The 21748-nt window shown below is 38.4% G+C and overlaps 1 protein-coding gene across 9 annotated transcripts in view; it reads right to left on the bottom strand.

The window, feature by feature from the left end:
• Positions 1-21748, bottom strand: part of LOC105287792 (T-lymphocyte activation antigen CD86) — a 235361-nt gene that overhangs the window by 92709 nt on the left and 120904 nt on the right. For 6 of the 9 annotated variants that reach the window (XM_011353559.3, XM_011353562.3, XM_011353557.3 and 3 more), the window contains one exon: positions 7694-10237. In XM_011353559.3, coding sequence (XP_011351861.1) covers positions 7694-7763 — 70 coding nt within the window. In that variant the 5' untranslated portion in view covers positions 7764-10237. The other 3 variants (XM_011353566.3, XM_011353560.3, XM_011353564.2) reach the window with 3 other exon arrangements.

Raw genomic sequence — 21748 nt, 5'->3', positions numbered from 1 at the left:
AATTTTATTTCGCTGGATATTCGTTACGCGATGGAATTTGCGGATATGCTAAGTGCTCTTTTTTCCAAATGGTAATTGAAAGACAAACTCGATTTACATAATCATTCAACGCTTTTATCACTCGGTAAATACGTGTAGAATGACAAACGGTTTTCGGCAACATAATCTCGTGAACATTTTTAGGTTCACGGAGCATGCTTCATAGAGCAAACGATGCAATTAATTCGTTTTTTCAAAGTTAATTAATAAGTTCTTACTATACTTTTGCATGTAAAGAGACTCGATATACAGGGTGTCCCGGGTTTTAACCGACAAACTGCGGGAGCATATTCTACTAGTGGAAATAAGAAAAAATTCTTATATCGAGTTTGCTCAGAAATGCTTTATTACAAAGTTATAAACCAATATTGAAAAGAAATATGAGATAAGTAACAACGGATTTTTTCACAAAAATAAAAATTATGTACGCAATGATTTAGTGACGCATTTCAAAATGTTGTCTTTGCACATCGATACAAGCTAGACATCGACGTAGTACAGAATTTGTTACAGTACGACATTCCTGAAAATTTTGTTGCATCTCAGTAACTGAATTAGTAATTCGTTGCTTTAAATCTATCTGGTACTCTCCTGTTAGGAAATCTACGTTGATACTCTCGTACGGCAGCTCGTGCATTTCCGTCACAGAATCCGTACACGAAATGAATATCAGTGTATTCCTCATTTGAAAACACTTTTGGCATTCTGATAGTAATTGCTAGTTGACACGACGATTGAAATCTAACAGCTACTGTTGTGAAAGTAACAATCATACTGAATCGTTTCAACATAGTGAACATGAATACATGTGAATACACGTAACATAAACATCTTCGACCTTCCAAATTCTACACTATGTTCCGTTGTTACTTATCTCATATTTCTTTTCAATATTGGTTTATAACTTTGTAATAAAGCATTTCTGAGCAAACTCGATATAAGAATTTTTTCTTATTTCCACTAGTAGAATATGCTCCCGCAGTTTGTCGGTTAAAACCCGGGACACCCTGTATACATATAAATGTTTTTGACATACCCCACGATTGTATTCCTAGATTTTAAACTTTTATGAAGTATACGATATTAAGTTTTTTCAGGATCGCGATTTTTCTATTTTTCAGTTTTTCGATTATAACTACAATACAGTATAATATAGTATCACAGTATAGTTGCATATATCGTTTCTTAACTAAATTTTGAAGAGAATATGAGTTATACGACATCAAAATATTAATTTCTCTCTGTTTTACAAGTATTTAAAATTATCTATGATATTAGATGCCTTTACCCTATAACGAAAAGTTCGGATATCATCTTGTTTGGTGATGCCCGAGGGCTGCAATAATTTTACGGTTCATTTGTATAATGCCGTCAGCTAGTCACATGAATCATTTTGAATAGCAATGGTTTACCGCTCTCTATAGCGATTCGGTCTGTTCAATTGCACCGGGATCTCTGCGGAGAGTTTCGGTTTGGTGCTCGTCTGTGCCGAACGGCTACACCGCAATCCAATTTTTTGACATCCGCAACGATACAAAGTATAATATCAAGTAAAATAGCGCGTTCCAGAGCCATCATGAATATCTTGTATATCTGGCAACAAAAGGAACTAAGAATGCGTCGTCGTTACTGAAAAGGCGTGACTGTGTCACGGCAAGTAGTTGGGGCAACTTGACATCCAAAAGACGTGAAAGACATCTTAATCTTTTGGATGTTTTTTAAATGCCTCTGAAAATGCCTTTTAAACCTTCCTGTTATACGAAATGGTAGTTATGATATTTGAATATGAATTAATGTAACTCAATTAGTGTTAACCATTAAATAAGTCTGCAATTTTCGCTATTCGCAAAACGCAGCCGTCATCTCTTATCGGTTCTGTATTTGATTTAATGCTCTTGCGAAATACAAACGTGTTCATCGAATGCGCAAAAGTTAAGCCACACCGATTTCACGGAGAATTTAATAACGCGCGTGCAATTAATTTCGACGTTCTCCCGCGTTTAAAGACGATACGAGACGGAAGGGGTGCGTAAATCCATCCACGATGCCGATCTAGAATAGGTACACGGCGTGGAAATACTCATGATAGAAGATGACTATGCACACAACCTTAATAGAACACCGCGACATTCTTGCGGTATCTCTCCTCCGCCCAATCGAGGCGAGCTCGAGTTTGGCAAATTGACTTCATGTCTTAGACAATCAAGCGCATTCCTCAGACGTGTTACACTACCTGATATCTGTAATTTCTCTGCACAATGTTTATCAGTGATATTAAACTATCAATAGTCGGGTAATATTTACGTATCGCATACAATTGTATCGTGCGAATCATTGCGTTAAGAAACTTGGGCGATATCATCGAAATTGGATGAACGAATTCACTCGTGATTTCTATACTATTGCTACTATTATTATTGCTACTACATTACTATAATTACAACTACTACTCATCTAGTCATCCTGTCCATTTCGATTGTAGCAGTAGACAAAATATATTATGGTGTTGCGGAGTGAAAATGGCATTGTGAATGATGTGTAAATTCCGCATTGATATAAAAGAGCAATTTGTGCTATCATCATACTTATTATTTATACCTCGCTTTTATATGTATATTTATATATTTATTTATTCTTGCATTGTGTGCAATAATCATTGCTTTCGTTTAGTACGATAAATATTACCTGCTTTTCCGCCTGAATAAAGGTACCTTTTCCCAATGAATTTCAATTATATCCCAGTATTTTAAAAATCTCATTCACGGCAGAGAGTGTGACATAATTTATATAGTTTCTCTACGATGCTTTGTAATTCCGTCGGTTTCGTTTTTAACAATAAGACAATGGTCTGGAAATGAATAAAGGCGAAATTACTTCGCGCACAGAATGGGATTAAATACAGAATATCGCGACAATATTACCTGAAGATTGAGTTTGCCCATTGCAGAGTATTATAGTTGTAATTAGTCTCCGTTCGATAGCGCGGCGTCGCGTCGCGGAGAATCGCGATGCAAAATCGGAAAACACACGGGCGAGTCAACGGTGGGGCCTGAGTTAGTTGCTACTCGCAAATGACCTGTCGCTTAAAAATTCAATTTTCCGTGACGTTCGTAAGAAACTTCGCGCTCGATGGAATTTCCGAACACCTCATTCCTCGATCCCTTCCGGACTGGAGGTGGTACACGATGGAAGTCAACCGGCAGAGCGAGAAACGCTAGCAGAAAACGAGGAAAATCTGTTTTACTAATTTGGCCAATGTTTATGCTCTCAAAGCGAACGGCTGGCAAGACAAAGACCTAAAGAGGCGTTTATTATATCTCTAATTGGGTTTGTAGTCTTTCTGAGTCTAATGTGAACATTCTTGGTTACATGCAACCACGTTATAAAATTATCTAGTTACATGAACCTCAGCGAGCTCGAGCGAGTTTATCTGACATTTTTATTGCCCGACCATCGATGTGAAACTTATAATATATTAATTAGTCATAAATTGTTGATAAAAGAGCATCAGAATATGCTTAATTTATATACATTTAATTTATGTAAGTTTTAAACAAAGTTTTGATAACGTTTTTAATTTCTGCCATGAATTTTTGCTCAAAATGATATTTCGCGTACAGAGAAATACAGTAAGCAGAGTTATGTCATCAGGAACTTAGAATATCGGTAAAGTACCTTCTAGGTTTGGATCAATACATTTAAGTAATTTAGACAATTTTCTCTAGAAACAGAGGTGTATAATTATTTGGCGGGAAAAACGATTGGAATTATTTAGAAGAATTATCTTTGTCTTCCGATTAAAAAAAAATATTACGAATCTTATATGTCAACTGCGGAATTTCTTTTAGGAATATTTTTATGATTAAGAAATAAATAGCTAACGTGTGAAGATTAAATATTATCTCGGATACAATAGACTCTCTTGTCCGTGATTTTCTAATTGTATTAATTTTTTAAATAAAGAAAAAAGATCTTGATGGTTTAAAGTAAGAGCTACTTTAATTTAAGTCTTCTTTTTCGTTTATCGATGCCAATCTTTAGTTAACAAAGAGTTGAATAGAAAATAATTATTTTTAATGCATCGAAGAATTATTAATAATACAATAGCGAAATTACGCTATTGGTAACAATAATTGTAACAATTCTTCAGATAAAATTTGATTTTATAAAGTTCGAATAAAATATTTTATTTTAGTTAAAGCAATATTGTAATAAAAATAAGATTACAATTCGAACTAAAAGCTAAGTTTGCAAGACTTATATCTAAGAAAAATAGGATAAAGTTAAAGAGAAGTCTTCAATATGAAGAATATGGACTTTGATTTGATGTTGTTCTTATTCTGACTTTGAATCTTGAAAGTTTGACTTTGTGTCTAATTGTATTGATCCTTTATAGCACTATTAGAATTATAACTAGAACTATAAATAGAGACGTTTTCTTTCAGCTAATCAAAATCTTTATAATTAAGATGTTGCTCACGTTTATTTATATTATGGAGATATGATACACAGAGGAGAAAGAATATTGCGTGATCTATTTCCTATTTCTGAATTCGCAGAGAGAGCCTTAGCTTAAAATTTTTTAAGTATTTGATTACATAGCTTGATTAATAAAAATTGAGTAATAGTTTGGTTAGCTATCCTTTATTATATTGTTTCCTATTTCAAGAAATATTCTCTACCTTTTTGAATTATTGCTCTATCTTTTCTGAATTTGGGAGTTATAAAATATGTAAGATTTATTATCAGTAAATTCTTCTTTAAAAGAAAAATACTCATCCCGTCATTCAGAAAAGCTTTTTTTTATCTTATTGTTTTTATTTTATTGCACTTTATTATGTTAATTAGGTCGAGTATATGAATTATTAATAAATTATATTATTAATTATATTAAATCTATATATATATATATATAAGCCAAATACCACTCACTCACTCACTGACTCATCAACGTGTAACCCGAACCACTGCATCTATCGACTTGAAATTTTAAGGGTATATTCCTACTATTACGTAGGTGCTCACTAAGGGTGGGTTTTCCGAAATTCCACCCCTAACGGGTGAGAAGGGGTAAAATGTGTTTTTATTTAATTCTACACATAATATCGCGGGCGAAGCCCGCGTGACGGGGGATGCTAGTTATATATATTTGTTAATTATTTAATTAACAAATATATAATTGTATTACAATTACTACAGAAAGTTGTGGAAGAATCTGATATTGTTCTGTATATTGGAATGCGAAAAGTTGTATCATAGTTTACTATATAATACACAGTTTCTCAAATACATCAAGTCTTATTACGTAACTGGCCCTACGTGTGGGCTATGAGTTTTGAAAATGTTTTGGAAGAAACATTAATGGAATATAAAAAGTAAACTTTTTCTAGACGGAAACAAAAGAGAAAGATGTAGATATGACAATTTTTCCATCTCACAATCAGTAGTCTAGTAGTGCGTGTATATATAGTATTTTGTGTGTGTATATATATATATATATATATATATATATGTATATAGTTTGCGGAATATGTATGGTTGCGGAAAGCGGGTCTACAACGAACCAGTGTATTTCCAATATGACATTTAATCGATATCTTCTTTAAACGATATTTTGAAGCTACCACTATTTAAAATACCTTTCAAACTAGTTGTAAGAAAAATGTCGAAGCAATAAGGTAACTGCATTCTATGAATCAAGCAGAATCGAAGAGAAACACAGCTTAGTACAAGAAGTACAACTTGGAATTCTTAACTTTAACAGTCAAATGGTTCGTCGCTCCCACTGACTGCTCTCGATTTAATGCAATTCAGAATACATATAGCGAATTATGAATAACGCGGAATGTCGGTAGAGTTCTCCCTGAAATTATTGGCGAACTGCCTTTTGCCGAGCGATCTCGAGCGATCTAGCTTAAAGCGCTTTATTCATGAGTCCATTCATTGCATGGAAATCAACTCGAACGCGATAGTAGCCCGTGGTATTTAAGAACACCCGGACCAGTAGCAGCTCTATCTTTCGGTAATTGTGGGTGGGTTGCATTCGGAATTCATCTTATCGCGCGCGGGATGTTACGGCAACACGGCTTTTTCACCAACGGCTTTTCCTCTATTCCTCTTGGATGAGAAAGAACGAGAGAATTAAAGCACGGACAGATCTATCAGACAGCCGCGATTGCGATTTGAATTATAAATGTCCGGTTAATTCTTTTTTTGAATCGAAACAAGTAAGCAACGAATTAGAGATCGAAAAACATCAAAATTTATTACGTTATTTACGGATGTTTCGTACGACAAACTTGTGCTTTTTATGACTGAACAAAAAGAAGTAGCGCTGTCTACCCGTTAATAAGGCATCCTACAAAAACCGCGAGGAATTCGAGGCTCATTAAATCGCAATATCTCGTGGAAAATTGGGTCTCTCTTACAGTATTTTATTCATGATATGCATTTTAATATAATCGTGTCCGCGCGCATGTGTTGGAAAATAATACACCGCGTCGATGTGACCCACTTTACCAACACATTCGTGTTTTGTTCGAATAAGCGACGGGGTGTCGTTGCACCGCTTCAAGATTATTTGGGCCACCAGAAAGTAACAAAAAATATTCGTTAATTCACTACGCTAGATTACGCACTTAACGCTTGTTTAAATGCTTCAAATGTATCTATACACTTGCATAAAAGAATTTAAATCCTGATTATCGAATATCGAATATGCAATCCCCTATTTCGTTCAATCAATTTCGTAACAATTACAATATTAAATTACAATTATGCCGACGAGCGTCCGTGTAAATTGATATTTCAGAGAATTCTAAGAATTCAAAGATTGAAAATTCAGAGAAAATAAATAAAACTGTGTCAAGCTATAGATATATATATAATACTATCTGGCGCTTGTTCCTCGCGCGCTCGGTATATTTGGAAAATATAAAGCATAAAGAACGTATTTTTTTACGACGCGCACATTTTTAGAAGTTGCAAGACGATTGCACATAGTCTGTGTTACTCAGGAAGATCTAAGCTATCCACCAGTGAAAGAATTTTTCAAATCGGTTTAGTAGTTTCTGAGATTACCCCGAACAATGGAACAAACAAACTTTACCTCTTTATTATATTAATATGATAATATGTATAACATGTTAATTGTGTGCTTTTTAATTTTGTTTTCTATTGTATAGTTTCATTTCCAAATCAACAATCTCCAAATTACATGTACATATCTTTTTTAGTACAAAAGTATTAAGATTGTTTCGTGTCTTTTTTTCTCATACACACACACACACAACGACTTATTCCTGTCATCTATACATATAAAATCCCTATTCTGTCTGTCGTTGAATTGATCGGGTACTTCCCGACATGTTAGAAACACCAAATTTCGCATGGTGATAATGGTTCACCCCCAGGTAATGGGAAAATTCTTGAAATATTTAATTTCGGTCCAGGGCCTGGCGTAGACAGTCTTTTCTCTTGTTTATGATAAATGTCTCGACTATTCATAGAACAAGTTTATGTATATTTCATAAAACTGAATTCACTGTTGCGATTAAGTGGCAGGTGAGACGAAAAAACTTGCGCAACTCAGTCATACGTAGAATTCTCATCGAAAAAGCCGGCGCAATAATAACGAATATAGGATTGCACTCACCCATCTGATGCGTGAGGAATGTTATCAGGGACAGCGCGGCGCGCAGCCATCCTCCTCGATGATCCTTCATACTGAACGCTTCTTCTATCGAGCGACTCCGTTCTCACCCTCCTCCGCTGAGGACGACGACGACGACGACGATGATGACGATAATGACGACGACGACAACGACGATAAAACTTATTTCGTTATTTCGCACTCGTCGCTTTTACTGACAGTTACTCACTACAGCATCCCAACACTGAATAACATTCGCAAACGATATACACATCACCTCATTCTCTCGTAGCCAATCACGTGCGCCACTCATCCGTCGGTGCGCTGATGCATCACATGTCGGCTTCGATAAGGTCCGTCATTTGCCCGGCGGCGATAATCGTCGACTGTCGGTCGATTATCGTTTCCCAACGATAACCCTCCCGCGCGGTCACGATCGTACACAGACTCCCTGACCGAATGTTTTTTCGCGATAACTCCGCGATGGCGTCGCGCGATTTTCCTTTGTAAAGGAATCCCTTTTCACGATGCTCTTCCCGTGGAATATTCGAACGAATCGACAGGCTATCGATGCTCGAACGCTTTGATAAGGACCGTCATACGCTGACGATCGTAGACGAGTAACGATCGTCCTGCCGATTCTCTTTGTGCGGGACACTCGAAAGCAACTTTTTTCCACGATAATTCCTCAATAATTTCCGTTGGGAATTCTCTTTGTCACGATTATCTTCCGCTGAAATGTACCGCGACGGTCGTGAGAGACGAGTTGACTAGCCGAATTTTTAACTGCGTCGAGTTTGAATCCCCAGTGCTCAAATCACGAAACAATCACGTCGTCACGGGTGCATCGCCGAGATCTCTTCAACACTTGCTCTTGCACGTACGAGTTTGATATGCGGCTTACGATTGCCGTCAGATTAACGAAGCACACGCGGCACGACCCGCATTTTAGTTCGTCCGAGTTCATCGAACGCGATTGACTTTCTCGCAGGTGTGGAACACCTTTAAATCTCGTGGCGTTTCCTTCGCTCGTATATTTCCGCGATCTTAAGGACTTTCGGATATACCGAACCCGCGAAGGGATTCTCCGCAGCTGCGCCGAAGCTCATACAACTTTATAGCTTCGGTAATTGAGATTATTCTAAGAATTTACTCGTAGCGTGCCTCTATTCAGGGATTATTCCTCGCGCGCGTCACTCTGCGAGTTTTCTTAACGGCTCCCAAGAGAAGACCTCTCGAATTTTCTAACTTACATTGAAAGTAATTAATTATCGAGGCATGCGCGTCTTGGTGCTTTCGCTGGTACTTTAATTACCGATTTCGCTTCTCAACTACTCGTATACCACGATTTTGGGTGTTCCGATGCGAATCCTCCAGGTCTTTACGGCTCCGTTTGATATCGCGACGTCAATATGGAAAGTCCCCTTTTTTTCGTTTCACGTCCAACGACGAGCTTTGAATCGCGATGAGATGCTTCGTGGTGCGTTAAACTACTCGATTTCGAAGCACGACAAATATTTGCCGGATTCGACGCTATTCCAAATCGTTCCACGGTGACGTCACGGAAATCGAGCTGCTTCGTAAAAACTACCCAGGCAAATCTGCACTTTCCCGGGACAGCACTCGTGTAGCACGCACGATCACTTGTTTCAGGTAATACACACACCTCCTTAAACGCCGTTCTTGGTTCTTCGATGGAGACACTTTTCCATCACAGGCACTCCTGATCACAAAGTCAACGTGCACACCACGATGTCCGCAACGTCGTTTTTCGTTTAAGAGACTTTCGTGAAACGCATTTCCGATCTTCTCAGTAGCAAGAGTCAATATCTGGCGTTTCTCGCTTTACATCTCAGGACATCGATTCCGCTGGTAGAATTGCATTATTCTTCGGACACGCCTCATGCTCCACGCATGCAACTTTTACGACCCCGCATTATCGATGGTCCGAACAACCGGTCTAGATACACGCTTTAATTTACCGACGAGTTCCTCGCTTTCACGATCTCAAGCTTCGCGCCCCTCAAGCAAGTGGCAAACATTCGCAAGACATAGGATAAATCTGTCAGCAGACAATCTTCCGATCACCCGGGATTAAGGATGATTGGGTTGGTTTTCCTCGCTGATTTTCTTTCTCTTCTTTGTGCATCCGCTATCATGCAGAGTCACGAATTTCGATTTCCACGGATTTGTGAGCAGCGCGTGATTAAAGCGACTCTCTCGCACGCGTACACGAAGCGGTATCTGGTGCGCGAAGTTTGGCGCTCTTCGAGAAGCCCACGTCGATGATTCGATCGATCCGGGATGAAGACAGGAGTGTTTGGGTTTTAGGTTGCCTTCTAATCCTAGCTCAAGGAACCTCGGTCCTCGGCTGGCAGCGCGTCAGCGCGTTCCCTTCCGTAGGCTGCGCTCCATTAACCAAATGTACGTTAAACGCTGATTAATCTGGATCTTTGATTTCATAGAAATCCTTTCGTTGCCGCCCACGTTCTATTGCGTCACATTATCACCTTAGAGAAAAGACAACTTCCCTCTAATCGTAGCGTTCTGTAACAAAAAAGAAACAGCGTGTGTAAAGTATGCAATCGATTTAATTCGATTTAGTTGAATGACGTTATTCGTAGAGCAAATTATTCCACCTTTTATATCGATATCATCGTAACTCTATTTTTTCATTTAAATGAAAACTTTGGATGAAAAATTAAGAATTTACGAAGAATATTAATTAAAAATTAATTTATTAATGTATTATAGTCACGAGAGAATTCAAATCGAAGCTTGCGATTAAATACTAATAACTGTCTGTTGGACATTTTCAGAGTTTAGAGAGATGAATTTATTGGCCGATCGAAATGCTAGATACCCGACGAAAGTCCGGCATAAGGTACTTAAACCAATCTCGACAGTTAGAATGTGGGTACAAATCCCAAGGTAGTTAAGGCGTCTTAAGCATCTTGTATGTATTCGTCCAATTCTGCACGAACGAGATGTAATTGGGTCTACTACTCCCGCACTCTCCCCGCAATCATCCCTCTCGCAAGCTAGCCCAAAGTTCGCAGCCGGGAAGAGATATACCATCGTCGTCTACCAGGTGCACTCTCAAGGCCCCGGATTAAAGTACCGGGGCGCGAGTGCCGCAGAGTCACTCGTATAACTCGGTAGTTTAAGATTGACCGTCGAGTGACTCGATTACGACGCGCCCCGAGGCTTCGAAATTCGCTGGATTTTAGGATTTACTGCGCTCCGCCGTGCTGGTAATCAGTTACATCCCCCTTCCGTTTCTTGACCAAGCTTTTTTTTTATAGATAATTGGGACACTTTAACTAAAATCTAACCAAGTGAATCCTTTATCCTCAGACTTTGGAGTTTTACGTTTCCATTAATCAGAAATTGTATTACATCTTCTTAAAGTAATCTGTGTTTTACTTTTCACTTTAAATCATAAAGTTTAATAAAATGCAGATATAAACGAATATCGCACTTAACGTTCGATGATCATATCGTGTAGATTCATACACGTTCAAAAAACTTTGAGAAACAGGTCAGATCGATCAGTCTCAGAATCTCGATCTATTTTTCGAGCTCAATCATTTCCGCGAAATAACAATAAGAGACCCAACGGTCATAGTTTCTATTATAGATCGTGTTCGATTTCGATTTGACGTTAGATATAAAGGAATGCGGCAAAAATATTTTCGTCTGGAAAAAGGATTATGTAACAATTGAAGCTCGTTTGTTGACTTTATCTGGCTGCTTGGATGTATCTGTGCGCAGCTGTATTTCATAATAAATCAAACATTTTCATAAAGTACGCGAGTGCACATGGGATGAGCATTGCTGAATTTGTACATCCAATTTTCAGACGACGGAGCTTAATAACCAAGGAACTTCCTACGTATGCGTGTTAATTAAAGTATACACACGTTACCCGAATTTCCCGAACTTTAACTACTTCTCCGTTGACCGAAAGTTTAAATAGCTTGCTGCACATTCGGTTAGTACGAAGCTGAGGAAATAGAAGGCGTACCAAACTAACGACGGAAAGTATGGCTGTTTGCGTTAGATTCGTGTTACTTAATACAAATATCCACGGTTCGACTCCACGTGTATTCGCGAATATGTTAATTAATCATCATCATTGTTTAACTTTTGCACACAATTAAGAGGCTGTCTGCAGTTTCGATTAATTAATGAAAATTATTTATTAAATAATTTTAATGCATATAATATTAACAAATAATCGCAATTATCTAACGGGATACATCCATCATACAAGAGCGATCGAAAGAGGAATATGGCGAAATTGACGAACAATATTTCGACAATAAGGATATTAAAGAGGATGAGAAAAACAAATTGGCTCACTCAGCGTAGTGCGGCACGGAAATTTCTGTCGAACTCGAGAGATGAAGCAATATAACATCTCGTACGAAAACTAACGGAAAGAGCGAGCTAGTTCGATTACCCGGGAATTGGCCTTTTATCGACGTTCTAATTCGACACTTACGTGGCAGCTTTCCGGCCGTTAAGACACACGCGCTCGCAATTTCGCAACCAACCAATAGCAAGAAACACTGCGAAGGAGTATGAAATTCTCGATCTCTTCGCCGTTATGCCTTCTTACTGCAGCTAATTAAACCGCACTGTTACGTGGGGACGGCTGCGATAAAATCTGTCTTGTGTTATCATTAAACAATGGCACAAACATTCTAATATCTTAAAGGAAATAAAAGCAATTAAATAAAAAGCAAATTTGTCTAATGTTATATAATTCGCGGATTTTGTTGAAAATGAAAGCTTATTCACAAAACCTATTGTCTATTCTGTAATTCGCTTGATATAGCAACTTTTGATACTTAATATAATATTTTTTGAAAGATATCATTGATAATTTCTCTAACATTACATCTTATTTCGCATATTTTGTGAATTAACACAAAATTCTGATCATCGATCATATATAGGTGTATCAAGAAATAAATAATTAAAATCTATTGATAATTAACATAATCAACATTATCAACATCCGTTGATAATAAACATTAACTAACAGATTCATTATTCATAACAAAACAGATAGATGAAGTTTGCACAAATATTTTGCAATCTTTGTATTTGCAACGGAACTTTCACACACACACACACACTTTGCTGTTATACACAATTATGATATAAAAGAATCATAAATAATTTAACCATCTGCAGATCTTACTATCCGGTTGTCATGAATATTTAACGACTGTTGCAGGCGCGTCGCGCAATGCGATTAAACGTTGTATTTTTTTTATTTGTCGTGCCCCACTATTGCATTTCGCGTTGGTTGACCCCCTTTTTATCTGCAATGCCCACAATCGCCAGAAATTGGAGGCAGCCCAAACGCCCCGAATGATAAGTGTACCGACTCCATTTTCACCTTTTCGCAAAAGTATATTTGGCTCGTTCGACACCGCCGTCGCGTGAATTAATAAGCTTATTTGCAGTCTCAATAATCGTGCTTCTGCCAGAGCACGAAATTGAATAGCAAAGTCAATTGTTGATAAGGAGATTTTGATCAATCATGATAACACAGATAAATAATTCTTCACGCATACGAAATGGCCGGAAATGCAAATTACATAGTATCGTTGCACGCAATCAGCTTCTCGCAATCAACACTTGGCGAATTGTCTGCGAGCTTGCATGTAATCGACGAATAAAACAATCCGCTCGTGCTGCATAATCATAAACTTCGTAACTACCTCTTTTGCATGGTCAACTGGAAACTAACCGTCCGTACCGTTGTCAAAAACCAAGCCACTATATCGTTAGCACAACCGGCTCAAAGAGAATTTCATATGCGCCTAGGGAAATCTGTCACGCCACGTTATCTCTTTGTCACTGTTACACTTTTGCAATCTTTTGAACTGAAGGTAATTCTTGTTATCTTCGACGCACTATATTCGCTGCTTCACTTTGAGGAAACAACAAAACATTTTTTAAATAGTATAATAAAAAAATTAATAAAGCTTGCATTTAAAATCCAAATTCATTGGATTTGAATTTGATTCCATAATAAATATATTTAATAAAAATATAAATAAGAGAGAAAGGATAATAAGAGCTTTTGCAAGTTTACGTTGCAAGTTTACAAATTTTACGTATACCAAACATTTATTATACACGTTATTGTGACATTCAAAGTGTCATAAGATTGCTATTATTTTTTAATATATAAATTATTCGGAATAAAAAGGAGATATAGAACTAATGGAACTAAAGAAAAATATGCAAAATAAAATACAAACACTATGTTTGTTATTCCAATCGTTGGATACTAACGCGAAACCCGTGTCACGATATCCCGACAGTGGTACAACGATGGTGCATTGAAATAAAAGCACGGATTTTCATTAGTCGTGACTGCAGCTACGCTACCGGATGACCGGTTACAAACTGTCCCGGTCCTCTGATACAACGCGAAAACCGCAACACGTCCTTAATTGCTCGGCGCTTGCGTAACGTTTTCGTTTCTCGCTCCTCACATAAATCATTGGCGAAAAAAAGCTTAATCAAAACTGACTACAAAACGAACGGAATTCGAGAAATTGCAATCTCCAGAATGTAGGCCAAACAAGACTAGATCCTCCAGATCCACCACGTGGATCCTTGAGTCAGCTATCGATCGTTGTGGCACAGTTTGATCCTTATGTTCCAACTGACGCATGACGGAGCTAATCAAGACGTCCATGGAACTCACTAACGAACTTACGTTCTTATCAGAAACGGGATTCTAATCGTGCGACGCGGATCGGATTTAAGATAGCGTCGATCCGCGATATATAGAACGTTATCACTGCGTGGCGGCTTGCCCGCGACTGAGAGAGCTTTCGGACCAACCCCGTCCGAGTTTCCCAGGTCGGCCGCGATAGCGCTGCGTAACCGAATCCACCCCCGTTCTCTCTCAACCCCCTCATCCCTTTGCTACCCCCGGCCCCTTTCTCACACCCCCGTGTCCCGCCAGCTTCCGTTGCCCCCACGACAAAAACAATTCCCTCCCTATCCCTTCTTAGTGCCGCCGCCTCCGCGTCGCACTGTCCGATACGTATCTGCATTCCCTATGTATTAGGTAGTAAAGTGGCTCCACTCTCGCCCTCCGCCGAGGAAATCTGGAATTCTTGTCGTATTTAAATTAGCGTCTATGGCGACAGTGCTTAATGCCGAGTAGGAGTGGAGTGCCTGTTCCGTGTACGCCGACACCCCGAAGCACTTTTTCAGCGCGAGGTCGGTAGTATGGCGAGCGCGATAAAAGGAGCAAAGGCGCGAGGTAAATTGTAATTAAAAGTAAATATCACAAGCAGGCTAAATCGTGCAGCTTTATTGGCTGCTTACAAGATATTTGATTCTCGTTGCGAAATCATTATACACGTTAAACGCTTTTCATCCCGCTAAAAAACAATGTATGTTAATATCGCTGGGATTTATGTAGAGAATATGAAATGCAGATGAAATTCGTGTAAATCATTCAAGTGGATTTTCCATTAAAACAATATATGATTGTTGGCCACCTCTGAACATTGCACGGATAAATTTATGATTTCTTTCAAAGTGATTGTGGAAATATATGCTGTTACTGAGTAATAGGGAAACAAGAGGGCAATACTTGGCAATTAATTTATTTGAAAATTCGCGAGATCGAATGACTAATAATTGTATGGTTTATTCTAGCGCGATGTAATCACGCGGCATTGCGGATGAGCGAGTAACGGATGTATTTACGTCATTTAAAGCGACGTTTACGGCACTGACACTCGCTGCAAAATTTAAATGGCGAATCTCATCGACGCATTTCGTATGCGTGATATTGCCGACGAAAAGATCCTACGCGAGACACGAACGGACCCTTGTAGGACGATCCTTTAACGGCGAATATTTTTTTCGAAATTGAATCGGCAACGGAAAATACATAATGCATTAGCGGGGAATATCTCGCGGCTGACAGCTGTGATTTATTCGTTTGATTCCGCTGAGAACGGTCACCACAAGATATCAAGGATGAAACGTTGTATACTACGCGCGACAATGTCAATCACGGGATGTTTCGTGCCTTTCCGGGTGCTTTAATTTGAAAAATAATTGATCTGAGGACGCTCACACGAATTTTCCTGGAAAGAGCATCTCCGCCAGAAAAATCACAGGAGCTTTATGCGTGCTCTAAAGTGTACTCTTTAACGCGAGCGTATCAGGAAGTGAGCGCCCCAGTCTCTTCACACGGGTATTGGCTTTCTAACAAAAGCGCTCTTCCGATAAAGCGTCAACTGCACACCACCCTACCTGCTTTTGCCTTGTCGCCCCTTGCCCTTCCTTCCGGCTGCCTGCTAAGCCTGGCGTCCTGTAGGTATTTCGATACACTCGCTAACGCGACGCCTTGGCCAAGTCTCGCCGCAAAATAATTAATATTCTACGGACAACGAATCGTTAACGTACTCGCACCTGTACACGCAATTATTGGTGTACGTTAGAAATGTGATATTCTTTTGGAACTAGCACGTCTTTGTAATCTGATCGAAAAACGAGAATCCAGTACTAATTGAGGTTGAGATTCATCGGATTACCGAAGAAGGTCCGATTTATCATCCGGTTGATTAAACCGATTTGAATATATTCGTGTTTTCGATCATCCCACTACCCAAAGAATAAAAAACTGATCTGATGTTGCACAATAAATAGAAAATAATTATGATAATAACAGTAATATAGCTATTTCGAGAAATTACTTTGCAAGAAATAATTTTACGGGAGTGAAGACGTCCCTTCCCCCGTATTTTTAATGGATATAAAATGGACGTAAGCTCGAATGTTCGGTAACCGGATTAAATGCATCCGCTTTAGGGTTTATTCTAAAATTGCATTGCGGCTACGTCCTGATTTCATTTAGATCGCTCCGCACTGTTAACGGTTCACGTGGATATTCGATCCTTGGCGCAGGATAAACGGTTAGCAATCAGGTAGCAGTCGATTAGAATCTACGCCCGTAATTATTGACCCGTGCAGTAATCTGTCCTTTGTGCTGATAATTCGATGCGCGTTTCCGGTCGAGAGCAATTTACTTCGAGGCATTAACACGTTTTACTCAAGCATCTGCATTATGCAGAAACGCATTTTATAGCGTTTTATATAAGAATAATTTACGTAGCAGCACATATATCTCCCGTATCGCCCGAAAGCACGTGTTCTATGTGCAATAAAGGAGCTTATTACATTTTACTGCTTTCATTGTAAGTATACAATTGTGGTGCACGATATTTCCATATTACAGCAAACGATATATCATGCATCCGGTATAATGCACACATATGTAATATCACCGATTTCTCTGATGAAGGCAATAATGATTTTAACAAAGTACTTCGCAAACAACGGTATGAAATAATAATGCATTTATATGTTAAAATGCGTTAGTCCGATTTGGGTTATATCGACTGTTGATTTAAATATCTAATTAATTATCCCGACTTTATTTTGTGAAATTATTATATTACGTGTTATTATATGTATCACTTTGGACATGGGAAATGTTTCATAAAATCAGTAACTTCATAAAATTAATTAATTCTCTACACGAAATAGGTAGTCGATATGGCGTGTAATTGAATCGGTTACATTTAGCTATATATTCAATCTATCTACATTGTGCTCCATATATATATATATATATATATATATATATATATATAATAAATCTTTATAGATATTAATTCTTACAGATAAGTATTCTTTTTCTAATCTATTATAAAAACAGAATATTTTTCGTTATTTCATATGATAAATTATGTTTCAACCCTACTCGTGTGCATTTGAAACCTTTTATTAGATAAAAACACAGCATATACGCTTAAGATGAGTAGTATGTTCCGAAAAATACATTTTACCATGGATGCAGGAAAACATAGATAGAACGTAAAGTACTCTTTTGGATGAGGAGAGTGAAGCCTAAGAGGTGAAAGGAAACTCCATTGCGATCTGATCTTGATTGATCAGATTTTACATGTATGTAACACACAATATATCTATTTTTACGTCCTATTGATGTGATTTTAGTGCGCGATTTAAGGTTACGTATTCCGTCATACTATAATAGTATATAAATAGTAAAATTGAAAATATAAAATATATAAAACTATAAAGTAAAACTTTTATTTTGCAATATACCGGATTGTTTTGAGAAAGACTGCAAGAACAGAAGAAAGTTGTCCTTGCACATCGATACAAGCTAGACATCGACGTAGTACAGAATTTGTTACAGTACGACATTCCTGAAAATTTTGTTGCATCTCAGTAACTGAATTAGTAATTCGTTGCTTTAAATCTATCTGGTACTCTCCTGTTAGGAAATCTACGTTGATACTCTCGTACGGCAGCTCGTGCATTTCCGTCACAGAATCCGTACACGAAATGAATATCAGTGTATTCCTCATTTGAAAACACTTTTGGCATTCTGATAGTAATTGCTAGTTGACACGACGATTGAAATCTAACAGCTACTGTTGTGAAAGTAACAATCATACTGAATCGTTTCAACATAGTGAACATGAATACATGTGAATACACATAACATAAACATCTTCGACCTTCCAAATTCTACGCTATGTTCCGTTGTTACTTATCTCATATTTCTTTTCAATATTGGTTTATAACTTTGTAATAAAGCATTTCTGAGCAAACTCGATATAAGAATTTTTTCTTATTTCCACTAGTAGAATATGCTCCTGCAGTTTGTCGGTTAAAACCCGGGACACCCTGTATAATACATATAAGTGTTAATTGCATCGATTTCGCTCTCGAATAATTCGGTTCGCGTACCTCTTTCATTATCCTCAACCCTGTGCCGTATAATTCATCCCGCAGCAGACAATTTCCGATATGAGATTTTCTCGTCTTGATAAGGCAACGATATCGCGCCTGTGTTTTCTATAGTAACAGATTAAATCTCCAGCGAGCAAAGATTTCTCTTAACTTCAATTACAACTTTGGATCACGCCGCTACCGCTTGCTTTTCGAACTCTAATACATCGCGCGCGATAACTTTTAACCAACTAATTTCATATCAATTTCTTTCGTATTGAAACCTGATTCCCTTCTTCAATGAGATTTTTCAGAAATGTATCGCTTAAAATCTTGCAGATGGATATGCATGCCCGCGAATAAATCTCGAGTTATGTAAAAGGATTGTACTGCAAAGAGTATAATTTAATCTTCGATTTTCCCTGACCTACATCGCTTCTCACGCAAGTCGTTCAATTATCCTCGTTCCTTTTTCCATCTGTTCCTTGCCCGTCTTTCTGCAAATTGAAGAACAGAACGGATAAGTTAATTCTCTTGGTTTGCTGTTAAGCCACTTCTGCTGACTAACAGTAGGAGATGCTTGTTAACTTGTCAGTAATATTACTACGGAAAATCGTGGCAGTGATATACAAGATTGTGAGATTTTAAATTATAGCTGTAAGTTGTAATAGGAGGCGAGTTCAATTACAATATATAATTATAATAAAAGTATCTCAAGGTATAATATTAAGATGATTAATTATTCTTGTATGAATTTATTTGTACTTTTCTCAAAAACGTCAAAAGAAGATAAGTATAATTCATAAAGAACCATTTTCTTCTTGTTATTTACACTCGATGTCAGACATCTTTTTATTTGTCATTTATTTTTATTTATTACAAAAACCACGATATTATCAGTGTAAAAGAATACCAATGTAAAAGAGCGTAAAATAATAATGCAAAACTGTGGCCGAGGAGCGATTTGGAATTGTGAAAAGCGATTCTATCTTCTCTCGACATTTTACATTTTGTTTGTAATTGCATTCTTTATCCGCGCGGTTCTTCCAAATGCGCGGTAGTCGATTTCGCAATCGGACTTTCTTTGCCGTTATCCTCTCGCGTTTCTTCTCATTACATTCTCTTCCCTATATCTTTTTCCTCCCCGCGTTCTAACTGTACAAAGCCTTGTCGTTGTGCTTCTGCGGCACCGCATAATATCACCGCGAGAGATTATCTTAATAGCGTCACAACTTTCCTGGAGCATCATGTTATCGAGCCTTTAATACAGCGTTAAGTATCGCACTTCTCGCAGGATCGTTCAAGCGCTAAGGACGAGTCGCAAAAAATCGCGCTATTGCTGACGAGAAACCTACGCTAAAATGGTTTCACGCTATCTCGTCTCGGCATTTATCCAAATATACATTTTGCGATCTCCATTAGTTGCATAACTCGGAAAACTCACTTTTCTCGAGTAATTGAGCATTAAGTCGCATAATAGTATCACTTTCGTGGTAAATCGAGTCACTGACACCAAGAGATATCTGTGGAAATTCTATCGTTATCGTATGCAGACTCTCGAAAATATCACACTATAATCACGCGACATAAATTTATTATTGCAACAAAATGGATCTTCATAAATAATTTTTACATGCATTTATATCACATGTCTTCTCGATTTATGATTTAATAAAGAGTTCTAATCTCGATTCATTGTTATATTAAAATTCAGGAGCCGGACTTTAAATCATGCAACCACTAATTATAATAATAGATAATCGAAAATAGTATTGTGCTATATCTATTAATAAATGTAATCACCAGATGCAAACAAGAAAGAACTCAACTTAGATATTCTTAATGTCTGGTATTCTCGAATTTATAAAAGTGCAAGATTTAAAATTTTAAGAAGTCGATCGATTCGAGAAGTTTAGAATGCTTGAAACTAGAAGCTTACGAGAGACTGATATATAAAGTTTACCCAAAAACATAACATATGTGATAACAAAAATCTTTCTAATGTGTACATTCAAGTTTAAGATTTAGTATCGTTATGAATAGTAATTAATAACGACGCGGCCAATATTTTTACACGTGCTCCACGCAACGTGTCGCTGTTTGCAAAGTTGTCCCATAGGTTGCACGTCACGGAGGCGACTAGTCGCAACTTAACAGCGGCTGCACACTACGTACGATGCATTTATTAAACGTCCGAGTGGCAGCAGGCGTGGTGTCATGTACGGAATAACGTGTCGGTTGTTATTTTCTCGCGAAACCACGCGCACGATAGGCAACATACGGAACCGCACAGTGTGCGCGGTGCGATAATAAGGCGTGTCGTGACTGGAAAGTTATAAACAGCGCTCTCTCCAGGTATGATAACGACGACGAGCGAGATTCGCAGCTGTACTAAACACAACATCGTTTCGCGATATGTGCCACGTGAGAGACGTATCGCACTGGACGAAGCCGCGGGATAAGGATCTCTACGCGACAGAGAAGCGGTCGATTACGTCCCCGCGTAAATCACCAAGTCGCCTCGCGAGACCTGCGATCCTTCTGCGCCTTTGTCTTTGCACTCGCGTCAAACGAAAGCTGCCCTGCGAATACGCAATTATCAACAACGAAACGGAGACAGACGTGCAGCGTTTCTACCCGTTCAAACATTTCCACTTTTCGGATTTTTCGTGTCACGCAACAGTCTAATTATCGTCAACCTGGCTGCCAAAACGCGATGAGGTCCCAGCGAGGGAGAACGAATATATCGACTTTTGCGGTTTTCGTCGGTAATGCAAGCAAAACTTGCTCACGTTGTCGTCGACGACGACGAAGACTCGCTTTGCCCGCTGTCTCTACACCGGCAGCACTTCTTCACCTTCGCCACAGAACTACAGCCTTAAATCATAACTATGTACCGTCGCTTAGAGTACCGCAAGAAATGAAGACAAATGCTCGGGGGTGTTATGAAGGGGAAACGCGATAGCCGCGGGCATGAAGATTCGTTGCGTGCGCTTCTTGACGCTTTTCAAGGCTCAGGATCCAGGAACTGAGCGGGACGAGTGAAGCGAGAGAAGCGAACTTTCAGGAAGTGCAGCTCAGTCCGTATATCCATTTCTCTCCCTCTTCCCGGTGTTGTTGATGAAAATTTGAACGATTCTACCCGGTCGCTTGTTTCACATCACACCGTCTTTCCGCATCTCCTTCATCTCTCTCAGGGGAATCCGCCGAAAGCATCTCTCCGAGAATGCCGTCCGG

This window comes from Ooceraea biroi, chromosome 8 (genome assembly GCF_003672135.1).
Source record: "Ooceraea biroi isolate clonal line C1 chromosome 8, Obir_v5.4, whole genome shotgun sequence".
NCBI lineage: Eukaryota > Metazoa > Arthropoda > Insecta > Hymenoptera > Formicidae > Ooceraea > Ooceraea biroi.
The sequence above is the reverse complement of the archived record's forward strand: the minus strand, read 5'-3'. Positions and strand labels throughout refer to the sequence as shown.